General features: G+C 41.8%; 2 protein-coding genes across 5 annotated transcripts in view; both read right to left on the bottom strand.

The window, feature by feature from the left end:
• Positions 1-1,480: 1,480 nt before the first annotated feature.
• Positions 1,481-4,535, bottom strand: Gp5 (glycoprotein V platelet). Its single transcript, XM_070028707.1, has one exon. It carries the CDS (start codon positions 4,533-4,535, stop codon positions 2,847-2,849), a length of 1,689 nt encoding a protein of 562 aa, XP_069884808.1. The 3' UTR covers positions 1,481-2,846.
• A 6,348-nt stretch (positions 4,536-10,883) lies between these two features.
• Positions 10,884-12,193, bottom strand: part of Atp13a3 (ATPase 13A3) — a 97,801-nt gene continuing 96,491 nt past the window's right edge. For all 4 annotated transcript variants that reach the window (XM_070029866.1, XM_070029865.1, XM_070029863.1 and 1 more), the window contains one exon: positions 10,884-11,458. In XM_070029866.1, the coding sequence (XP_069885967.1) occupies positions 11,261-11,458 (198 nt within the window). In that variant the 3' untranslated portion in view covers positions 10,884-11,260. The remainder of the gene's footprint in view (positions 11,459-12,193) is intronic.

The following is a 12,193-nucleotide window of genomic DNA, read 5'->3' on the forward strand; positions in this document are numbered from 1 at the left end:
GGACAGAAAGGAACCTTACTTCATTGTTGGTGGGAATGTAAACTTGTTCAACCACTTTGGAAAGCAGTATGGAGGTTCCTCAAAAGACTTCACATAGAGCTCCCCTATGACCCAGCAATACCACTTTTGGGCATTTACCCAAATGTTTTCAAACAAGACCACACTAAAGCTATGTTTATTGCAGCACTATTTACCATAGCTAAGATATGGAACCAACCCAGATGCCCCTCAGTAGATGAATGGATCAAGAAAATGTGGTATATATACACAATGGAATTCCATGCCTCCATCAGAAAGAATGACATTGCCCCATTTGTTAGGAAATGGAAAAACTTGGAAAAAATTATATTAAGTGAAGTAAGCCAGGCCCAAAGAAACATAGGTCCCATGGTTTCCCTTATTTGCAATATCTAGTATATGTATGAGTCAAGTGGAAAAGGACAGATAATGTGATGTTAGGAAAATGAACCCTTAGATATATATTTTAACGTTTTTTTTCTTTCATGCATGTGTTTCTAACGCATTTATAAGATTATTCCTTTGTTGCTTTGTATGTCCCTCCCCCACAGTATAACCCCTGCTTTCACTATATTTGATGTCAGTATAACTTGTGTGAAGGAGATGGGCAAAACAAGTCATTTAAGGATACAGGTGGACTTGTTTCAACAATGAGAAGTACAAGTTGTCATGTCGAAAACAAGCTTTACAACGTCGGTGGGAGGGAGAGGGGGGAGGATTGGGGGGGAGGGGGGAGGCTGGGAAGGGATGTGAAGGGTAAACAAAGGAGGAGGCTGCAATGCTTGGTAAGAAATGTATGCATTATCCTGCCCATGTAATTGTAACCCCTCTGTACAATATGTTCACAAATAAAATAAAATATAAAAAAAAAATCTCAGAAGCAAATATAGGAAAGTATAGAGATTTGGGGGGGGGGGAGTACCTGGATTGGAATTTAGTCCTTTAGCATTTTTTGCTCAAAGCTGGTGCTCTACCACTTGGGCCACATCTACACTTCTGGCTTTTTGGTGGTTAATTGGAAATAAGAGTTTCTTGAGGGCTGGGAAGGTGGCTCAGTGGTAGAGCACTTGCCTTGCATGCTCGAGGCCCTGGGTTCGATTCCTTAGCACTACATAAGTAAAAAAGCCGGAAGTGGCACTGTGACTCAAGTGGTAGAGCGCTCGCCTTGAGCTGAAGAGCTGAGGGACAGTGCTCGGGCCCAGAGTTCAGGCCCCACGACCGGACCCAAAAAAAAAAAAAAAAAAAAAAAAAAAGAGTTTCTTGAAGTTTCCTGTCCAAGCTGACTTTGGACTGTGATCTTCACATCTCAACCTCCTGGAGTAGCTAAGATTACAAGGCACATGGCTGCTCTTACTTTTAGAAATCATTATGCCAGTAAATAATTGCTCTTCCTTTATTTATAATAACTATCATTTATTGAGTGTTTACTGTACACAGAACACAGGGTTAAGTCTTTATATGTTTTATGGCCTTTAATTCTCGCAATAGGTCTCTGAGGCAGGTGTGCTGCTCTCTCCCTCATCAGGGATGAGGGAATCAAGACTCAGAGGATGTATGTTGGTGACCTGCCCAAAGTCCTGGGCACTTAGTAAGTGTAGCTCTGGGAATGAAGACACAGTTGTCAGCTCCCCAGCCTATGTTTTAACCACTGCCTCTCACCAGCCCAGACAGCTAATTAAAGCAATGAGGGTTTAACTGCTTTCAATTGGTAGAATAAATAAGAACGTGATACAAACTCAATAAAGTGGAAACCAAGCTTATCATTACATTCATGAATACCCATCACATGTTTGCTGCTCCATAAATGCTCATGAAATGAGGTGGCGTTTGGTTCTAGGAAATGAAAACCAAATGACACATTTCACTGAGGTAAATAAAGCAAGTGGAAAGTCACAGTAGGCAATTGGGGCATGCTGAGCAGTTTCCCAAACATTTGTGGACACACCCTGACTCTCCAAATATGTTTGGGGACCCTCCTCAACCTACTCCTGGGCCCCCTGGGAGCGGCCTATTTCTTCCTCAAATCTCTTTCACCTTCCCCTCTCCCCAGCTGTCACAGGCACTGAGCTCCAGGGGGAGGCTCTATGCTCCCCCTCCTCCCATCCCGTCAAGGAAGGGGCTTCTCTTGAAACTGCCAAATGACTGACTGCAGCCCAACCCTCTCCTAAATATCCCATACATCAGATAGACAAAGTAGCTGCACAGCAAAGGGGAAAATTCCAAGAGTTCTACTTTGCAAGGAAGAGAAGCTAAGCACAACCCATTCTTCCTCAAGGAAAGAATCATCATAGAGATGGAAGGGACATTGCTTTATTACAGGAGAGGGCCCTTACTAGGAGGCGTGTCTTACTCTCTCTTCACCAGACACACCAAGCAGGGCACAGTGAGACAGGATGGGCCCCGAAGAATCATGAGGGCAAAAGAGAGGCAGGCTAGCTGTCCTAATTTACAAACGGAAGACTTCAGGAAAGGGGAGGGGAGGGAAGACTGGAGGGACTGGAAGAAGGAGCTGAAGGGAGAGGAAGAGCTGGAAGTCGAAAAGAGGAGGAAGGACTGGAGGGGCAGGGAGAGGAGAAAGGGGAGAAGGAAATGGAAGAGAAGGAAAAGAGAAGGAAAAAGGAGGAAGATGGGGAGAAGAGGAGGGGAGAAAGAAGTGGAAGAGGGGGGAAAAGAGTAGGAGGGAAGAAAGGAGGGGAGAGAGACAGAGAGGGGGTGGGGGAGGAAGGGAGGGAGGGAAGGTAGCAACAGCTGGTCTGGATTCTCCCTGGAGCCACTTTCTGAACACACTCTGGTCACGTTTTAACTAATGGCAAGGTTTTCCCGTTGACTCAAACAAGGGCCCTCTCTTTAATTAATTTTCGAAAGAGCTGGCCAATTTTAATCATAGCAAACACAATGACCCCGGTTACGACGGCCTGAGCTACTAAAACCAGAACATAAAGCCACCAGAAGAGACTATGAGGATCTTGACGTTCGCCTGTGGCCACTAGCTGGGTCCGCAACCAAGCTTCGGAGCTATTAGGCAGCCAGGAAGCAAGAGGGGTTTCCAGGAGGAGGTTCTGGGCGGGAGGTCTTGGTGGCCGCCCGCGAGGGCTGGGGCACCACGGGTCACCCTCCAGCAGATCCCACAGCGACAGGCCGGCGCGCGGCCTCGGGCCGTGGCACTGCGGGGGCTCGTCTCGGCCCACGAGGTCCGGGTGGTGCCGCAGCCACTCCAGGAACGGCCACAAGCCACAGTCACAGAGCCAGGGATTGTGCCCCAGCCGGACCTCCGTCAGCTGGGGCAGCTCCCCAAACACGTCACCAGGAAGGACCTCCAGCTGGTTGTGGTCCAGCTGGACCTTCTCCAGGTTGCTGAGGTTGCGGAAGAGCGTGCGGGGCAGGGCCCGCAGCCTGTTGTGGTGCAGGGATACCTGGCGCAGGTGCCCGAGGCCGCGCAGCAAGGCCTCGGGGAGGGAGGCCAGGCCGTTGGCGTGCAGGGCGAGCACGCGGAGCTCGGCCAGGCCCCCGAGGGCGCCCGCAGGGAGCGCGCTCAGGTGCGGGCTCAGCGTCACCCCCAGCGTTTGCAGGTTGCTCAGGTTGCGGAAGGCGGCCGCGGCGGGCAGCGTGCGCAGGCGGGTGCGGTTGAGCCACAGCTCCCGCAGGCCCGCCATCTCTCCGAAGAGTACCTCGGGGAGCTCTTCTAGGGGGTTCTCGAACAGGGTGAGCAGAGTCAAACTGCGCGAATGGAGAAAGAGTGCGGGGGGCAGAAAGGCAAGGCGATTTCTAGAAAGGGTCAAAGAACTCAGGTTGCCCAGGTGGTCGAAGGCACCGGGCGCGATGGCACTCAGGTGGTTTCCATCCAGCCGCAGCTCCATCAGGGCGGCCAGATGGTCCAGCAGCCCCGAATCCAGAGAGACGAGCTGGTTCGTGTGGAGCAGAAGTGTCTCCAGCTTCGCCTGGGCTCCAAGCAGTCCCCTTGGCAGGTGAGTTAAGTTGTTCGCCGACAGATCCAACAACTTCAGGTTCTCCAGCTTTGCGAAGAGGTCGGGAGACAGGAAAGCCAGTCGATTGTGGTTGAGGACGAGCTCCCGCAGGCTAGCCAGTTTCCGAAATAGGTGTCGGTCCATGGTTCTCAGTTCATTGTGGTCCAAGAACAACTGTTCCAGGAGCCCCAGCCTATCCAGGAGCGCACCCGGAAGATGCGTGATTCCGTTGCGCGACAACCTGAGCGTTTTTAGCTTGATCAGGTCACTGAACGCGCCGGGCTCAATGGCGGAAATGTGGCTGTCGGAGAGGATCAGGCGCTGCAGGACCGTCATGCCACTAAAGCTGTGGTTCTGCAAGGCGCCCCGGCCCATTCGGAAAAGGAGGATGTGCGTGAGGTTGGTGGGCAGACCCAGCTCTCCGATGCGCGCCACGTGGCCGCCGGAGCACTGCGCGGCGTCGCGGAAGACACATCTGCAGGCTGGGGGACAGGGGAAGGGCTGCGCGCGCAGGAGCGCGAGCACCGCGCACAGCAGGGTGCTTCTCAGCATGTCTGCAACGGCAAGAGAGAGGCGTGGCAGGTCACCTTGCGCATGCTCACCAGGCACAGTCCTGCCCGCCCCCCCCCCCCCGCCCCCTGCCCCCGAACTCTCACTGCCTTCTGAGTACACGCGGGGCAGGCAGAATTCCTCAGCTGGGGAAACCAGGTTTGTGTCACATCAACAGCGCCTGCCCTATCTTTCGTTTTGTATTCAGTTGAAGAACTGCATTTCAAGGGTTTTCCAAGCTACCTAAGAGCTGAAAAGTTCACATAGCAAGAGGACTCATTAATTCACCATTCTCACATTCTGGGTCAGACCTTGCAGCATTACGAAAAAACCTTGGTGGTGCTCTTGACTTTGATGTACCTAGGATTGACTTTAGCAGTGAGGAAGGAGAGAGTGAAGTCTGCACTCCTCCTCGCTTGATTCTTTTTTTCCCATAACCATGCCTCAAACAGCAAACACTTGACATCTCCTAAACCTATCAGATAAATACTAGCCCGTTTCTTAACACCATGCATGTTTCTCTGCACTGTTTAAGTTAAATGTACGCATTTAGACCTTACACTAGCCAAGAGCTGGGTATAATTATCCTCATGGAACCTAAGGCAGGAGGGCCATGAGTTTGAGGCTAGCCTGGACTACATGCAAGATTGTCTAAGAAAACAAAAATCTTTTTTTTTTTTAAAGATCGGAAGTGGTGCTGTGGTTCAAATGGTAGAGTGCTCACTCACCTTGAGCTGAAAATCTCAGGAACAGTGCCCAGGCCTTGAGTTCAAGCCCCACAATCACCGATCACCACCACCACCAAAAATAAATTAAGGCTGATATGCTTAGAACTGGAAGGTAGTATTTCTGATTTACTTATTCTAGTAAGGAGATACTATTTCTAAGATGCTTAATAAAATTCATTAAATACCTGTGAAATTTAATACTAGTCCACCGAAACAGTATTTCCCAGGTGAAACTTTATACAAATTGTTTCTCCTACCCATTTTTCTCATATGTACATACACAGGCTAAACCCTCTAATTACACTAATTTAGAACAAAAATTCAGCCTTACCTGGAGTGGCTCTGTCCCCCGGAGCGACTGAGAGGCTTGTAGAAGCACATGTGACTGAGCACTTTCCAAAGGAAGAAAGAGCGTATCTGCATCCTGATGACAACTTGCCCAGAAGAAAGGAAAGGACTCTTATCTTACAGTGCATATTCTATTTTTTCCTGGCAAATTTCTCCAAACTTAAGACATTGCATATAATTTGAATCCTCTGTCAAAGAATAGTAGTAGCAGGAGGGTAAGTTTTTCCATAAATGGCACAGTACAGCATCGATGCTAGAAAAATAGCAACAATTGGATCAGGGCAGCAACCACAGCCCTGAATGGAACTCTTCTTCTGCAGGCCTCCTGTCCATTCTCAAAATTTTTTTTTCCTTCCCTTTTCCCCTTCTCCCCCTCTGCCAGTACTGGGGCTTTGGAAATCAGGGCCTTTCATCCTCACCTAGCTTTTTTGCTCAAGGCTGGTGCTCTACCACTGGAGCCACACATCTCTACTTCCAGCACCAGACTCTCCATTTCAAAGATTAAGGCTGAATCTATTGTGGAACATGCTCAATAATGCCATTGCTGATGTGATGTCTTCCTGTATTCAACTGCACTAATGTCAACCTGTTCTCCAAAGGGGTTGTACTGATGTCCAATGCTACCTGTTAAGTTTGAAAATCCCTGTCCATTCATCACTGTCCATATATGGTATTCTTGAAATTTTTTCTCAGTTGCAGTTATCCCAGCAGTTTGCTTTCCATTTCCCTGTTTGATGGCGAAACTGAGTATCTTCTCATTTAACTTAAGTCCACTTGTGCCTCATCTGAGTTTAGATCCCCTTTTGCTCACTTTTCTTATCATTATGCACAAAATGAAGTGCAAGTCAATGTTTAATTGCATAAGAGTAAACTTTCCCTCTAGAACTACAAATAGAATGGTGGAGCATAAGCATTTTCTAAGTTATTTTATATAGGATGTAGATGTTATCAAAAAAGCATCAAAAGCTAGATGCCTGTTATCTTAGCTACTTGAGAGGTTCACATTGGAAGGATCATGGTTCCTGGCTAGCTTGGGAAGCAAAGTTCACAACTTTCTCAATCAGTAACTGGGTGTTAACGTTGTGCACCATTATCCTAGCTTCAAGAAGAAACATAATAGGCAGATCAGGGTTCAAAACCATTTATATGCCAGAAATGGGACTATCTCCAAAAAAGCATTCAGGTATGGCTCAGCTGCCTTGGCAAGTGTGAGCCTCAGATCAAACTTCAATACAAAGATAAATAAAAAATAAAAGCCCTGGAATCCCATCAGTATTTAATGTAGCCAAGGACAGTAAGCCCAGCAAGTGTTGATCCAATGGTATTCTCCTAGTCATAGTCCTAACCAGAGGGATGAACCCACTGCCTCTGCAGTTATCATGGGTCCTTTTCAGTTCTCACCATCACTACTAATAGACTAGTAAGTCCAACAATCTCAGCATTGCCCTCCAAGCTCCTGACACTTAGTATGTGGTTCTACTTTGCATCTGACTGAGGAGCATCCCAGGACGGTCCAAATCTGGTGTGGTATGAGGCATGCTATCTGGACTAGCCTCAAAACTCATGTTTAAAACAAACTGTTTAACAAAGGAGAGTAATGATGGGAAATGTGAGGAAGGGTGAGCAAAGGTAGTCATTATATTCAACGTACATCATGTACAAACAGAACTATGCAACTTGAGGGTAGAGATGGGAGGGAGGAACTGGGGGAAACAAAGGATGGGGTGACAGTCATCAAGGAGCACTGTATTCATAATCTGACTTTGTACAACTACTTAACAATGAAGTTTTTAAAAAAACATCTTTATTATTATTTTTAAGTAGTTGTACAAAGACGTTCCCATTTACAAAACAGTATATGAATACAAGCTGTCTGACATCAATGTATTAACCATACCTTTTGAAAATGTGCAATACTTTCAACATGGGAAAAGGAAATAGAGTAAAAACTGCAACAGTTTTAAATGCCGAGTGCAATTTGGAAAGCTTTTCGAATTTAAAGATTATAAAACTATCATAAAAAGTATTTCTTTTGCTGTGGCTTAGCCACTTTTATTCAAGCATTATTTGCAGCATCGCTTGACAGCTTGTCACTCATCACTCCTAACCCATCCCTTCTCTTTTCTTTTTCTTTGTTAGTTGAGATTAGGTGATTACATAAATTTCACAGTATTGTGGAATAGTGATACTTAATTAAAGTCACAAACACATTTTAACCTTCACAAGGCAAACTGTTTTTATCATGGTCCATAAAGTTTGTGAATTTTTTGAGCTTTGACAATACAATCATTTCTTCTACATCAAGTGATGTTTACATTTCTTTCCTTTTGCTTAGTGTAAGCTGTTCCCTTTTTCCCTCTCAATAACGAAGTGTTTTTTAAAAAGAAGAAAACAAGGAAATGGGGAAGTACTAAGCAATTATTAATTAATCCAGAGAGGCACGTAGTCATAACAAAAAAGCAAACAATATATCAACACAGGAAAAATAGTAGAAATACACAATTCATTTGTTTTTATTTTTAATAGCTTCAATCAAAAAAGATTTAATAAGGTTATTTACAATGCTGAATGTACAATTATGAATGTATGCCTTTTTGACAACAGGGTACCATTCTTGAGCAGCAATACAATTTTAAAAATATAAAGATGCAGTATCATTTCTGATATAAAGTTACTTAAAAAAATCCAGGTTCTTAGGGAATTCACAAATCATAACAGGAAAAAACTATTTCATTAATTTCATGTGCACATAATTACCAAATTTTAATACATTAAAAATATGTGTAAATGCCCAGACTGTACAAACATTGACATCCTACCTTATTAAAAGCTCCCCACCACCTCCCACCATAAATATACAAAAGCCTATTTCCAGATATGGCAAAATTGCATGCATGAAATATTCAGTGTTTTTTCTAAAGCTTGAATTCTGTTCTTTGTTGGATAGTTGTCAATAGCTGGTTTGAAACAGACTACATAAACATCGATATATTAACCATGCCTTTTGAAACTGTGCAATACTTTCAACAACATGGGAAAAGGAAATAAATAGAGTAAAAACTGCAACAGTTTTGTTTAAATGCAAGTGCAATTTGGAAAGCTTTTCGAATTTAAGGATTATAAAACTACTATAAAAAGTATTTCTTTTGCTGTTGGCTTAGCCACTCTTATTCAAGCATTATTTGCAGCATCGCTTGACAGCAGTTGGTGCTAAAAGATAGAAAACATATGTATATTTGAGGGGGGGGGGGGAAAAACTTTAAACAACCCTGAGGGACACACACATTAAAAATCTTGTTATTTATTTAAAAAGTTAAAAAGTTACATATCATTATTTAACAATTACTTTCCCGGACATTTCTGTCCTTTAAGTATGTGCATAAATAAAATTTAAATCAGCAATATTTATCAATCTTAATACATCAAAATAATATATGTACAGATTTTAAAAATTAGGTCTGTATACACTCAAATAATTTAATGTAAAACTCAGAACCAAAACTACTACGTAATGGTGACCTACAGAGAGGACTGTCGATGGCACTGAGCAGGAGCCACACCTGGATTCACAGATATTCCTCAAATAATATTCTCACCTTGAAAACCTATCCTGTCTTTTTAAGTCTAACTGCCTACTGATGCTCTCCCATCTACCTCAAACCTTATTCCTTTGATGAAAATTATATGGGGAGATGAGCTAGAAACCCTTAACTCTAAACATTAAAAGATATGTATGTCAAAAATAGGTTTTTATGATCATGCTCTTAAAGATGTTAAATACAATCAATAACTGGATTTTTAAATTGTACTTGGCAATTACTGGAATGATATGCTTCAGTATTTAACCCAAAGAATAAAATTTGCAATTGTGGAAATCACTAAAGAGTAATACTTGAGCATATTTTAAGTGGATATGAGCATTATAAAACAATCAAGAGATCATGAAATTATAGAAAATAGTGCTAATTCACAGCTCAAGAGGTCTAAGATGCATAGCTTCATAGAATCATTCATGGAACAATTGTTCTTTTCTAATGTGTATTAATATCACATTATACATTTTGATGAAAATATGAATTGTATTTTTTTGTAATAATCATCAGTGGCAATAGCAGTAACAGTGATCCTGAGTGTAATTTATATGTTCTACAGTTATCAAACATCATTCAGTTCTTTGCAGCATAAATAAGAAGAAACATTTGGTTCTAAAATTCTGGGTAACACCTGGTAGATTGGCAACTATGTAATGATCAGCTAGGAGTGAAAAGCACAAACATGTGATTGTTAAGTGAGAACATAGAACAACGTCACATTGCTTTAATAATTTAGGGTTCATTTACAGCAATATCAGTCCTATGTCAATTTTAACTGTGGGTATTTAAAAAGTAGCTTTAAAATTCCTCTAGAATTTAAACATTAATTGGACAAAACAGAAAGATGAAAAACTTTCCAGTATTTCCTTCTTTTGGCTCACTGAATGTCTTCAATTCTTTAACTTTGTTTCCTGGATTTTTTTATCTCCCAGAAATTGCCACACCAAAAATGTTAACAAAAAAAAGTATGCTGGCGCCATCTAATGGCTTTGTAACAAACGTCCACCAATTTCATACTGCTTTGAAAAATCAGTAGTTATTCAAATCCAATACCAATTTTTAAAAGCCTCATTATTGACAGGAAACCTTGCAAAAAAAACTTTCAAGGTAAAATATTAACTAACAAAATGCAAAAACTAAAACTCACTATTATCCTGTCTTTAGCTAATTAAAATAAAACAAATTCTGAACAAAAAGAGGTATGAAGAGCTATTAGAAAAATAAGATTTCTATCTACTGCCTTTTTCTAGTGAAAAAGGTTTGCCAAGGTTCAAGTGAAGCAAAGTAGACTACTGACCCCAGACATAGCACAAGATCCACTCAACAACTTGGAGGACATCAAGAAGCAGTGAAGCACCTTACTGATTAGAAAAATAAACCCAGGCAGTTTGCACAGAAAATATAAACCATACACAGAATTACCTGAGTTGTTCTATAAACAACACCACACAACCTCATTCCTAACTTCTAACCATCAAAAGGAACTGTTATATGTATGTTTACAGGGAATTCTTTGGAAGAAATACTGAAATGAAATCAGGCTTTCAATTTGTTTTCAATGGAGGTTAATGAACAGCCATTTTATTTTTAACAATCACAAATTTAGGGCCTGTAAAATATATATATATATATATATATATATATATATATATATATATATATATATATATATATATACTTATAAACATTTCCTGTCAAAAGGGGTTGTGAGAATAAATTTTAAAAAACAAACTAGTTTCAAAAGCCAATGTTGAAAAACTTACTGAACACCAGATTTCTCTGGTACCCAATATAAATAATCACATAGGGTAACAGTCAAATTCTACAATATTTATATAATACTTAGGTTACTGAATGAAGATATAACCAGGTCTGAATTCAATGTCACTCTCTCTTTTGTATGTGTTTTAAAGCAAAGCTTTCAAATCAATTACTGTATTATCAGAAGAAGAAGCATAAATTGAAATAGTGGCCATTCTGACACACAGGATCAGGAAATCATAAAATCATTCTCTCTCCTGAACACTGCTATTAGCAAACCACTGACACCAAGTCATTGCTATGTTATGGTGATGACCTGACATGATCCATTCTCCTTCACCAAAGCCTTAGCTTCTGTTGTTGTCTGAGGTTTGGGTGGCCATTCCGGATCAATCAAGAGCTCCTGTGCCAGATACATGTACTTTGCCTTCGGCGTCTTCTTTCTACAGCCCAGTGCCCAAGACAAGCAGCATTTCCCCCACCGATCCACTGACTCCTAGGACAAAAGAACACTCTAGCTGATTATAAGGGATATTGTTTTTAACAGGAGAAGAAACATTATCACAAAAACAATAAAAAACGACTTCTGAATACAACAAACAAATGAACACAACCCATGTAAAAAAGTCAGCTGTCAATTATTTAGGAACAGATTGTTTTTAAAGAGCTTTTTTTATTATCATGGTAACTTCAGTTTCTTCAATTTTATGTATAGTACCTATGTGTTGTGTACTGATGTATTTTTAAATAACTTGCAGATCTAGATTCGATAACATAAAACATTTAATATATTCAGAGTAACTAGAAAGAATATATTTTCTTTTTCTTTTCTTTCGTGTATGCCAGTAATGGAGCTTAAATTCCAGACCTGGACACTGTCCCTGAGCTCTTTTGCTCAAGGCTGGCACTCTACCACTTGAGCCACACTTCCACTTCCAGCTTTTGTGGTTAATTGATGAGTCACAGACTTTTTCCTTCCCAGGCTGGCTTTGACCAGGGGTCCTCAGATCTCAGCCTCGAGTGACTATGATTTTAGAGGCATGAGACACTCGTGTCCAGAGAAAGAATTTTTAAATATTGGATTTGAAAATCATGATAATCTATCCCAACCTATCTTTTGGAAGAAGGTAGTGGAAAAATTATTATTTTTGTTAATGTCACTTTCCAAAACCATGAAACATGAAATAAATACTGTTGGGTCATAATCTGCCTATCCTTCTTTTATCAGTAG

The sequence above is a fragment of the Dipodomys merriami genome, unplaced genomic scaffold, assembly GCF_024711535.1.
Source record: "Dipodomys merriami isolate MVZ:Mamm:240054 unplaced genomic scaffold, mDipMer1.0.p SCAF_2, whole genome shotgun sequence".
NCBI classification, from domain to species: domain Eukaryota; kingdom Metazoa; phylum Chordata; class Mammalia; order Rodentia; family Heteromyidae; genus Dipodomys; species Dipodomys merriami.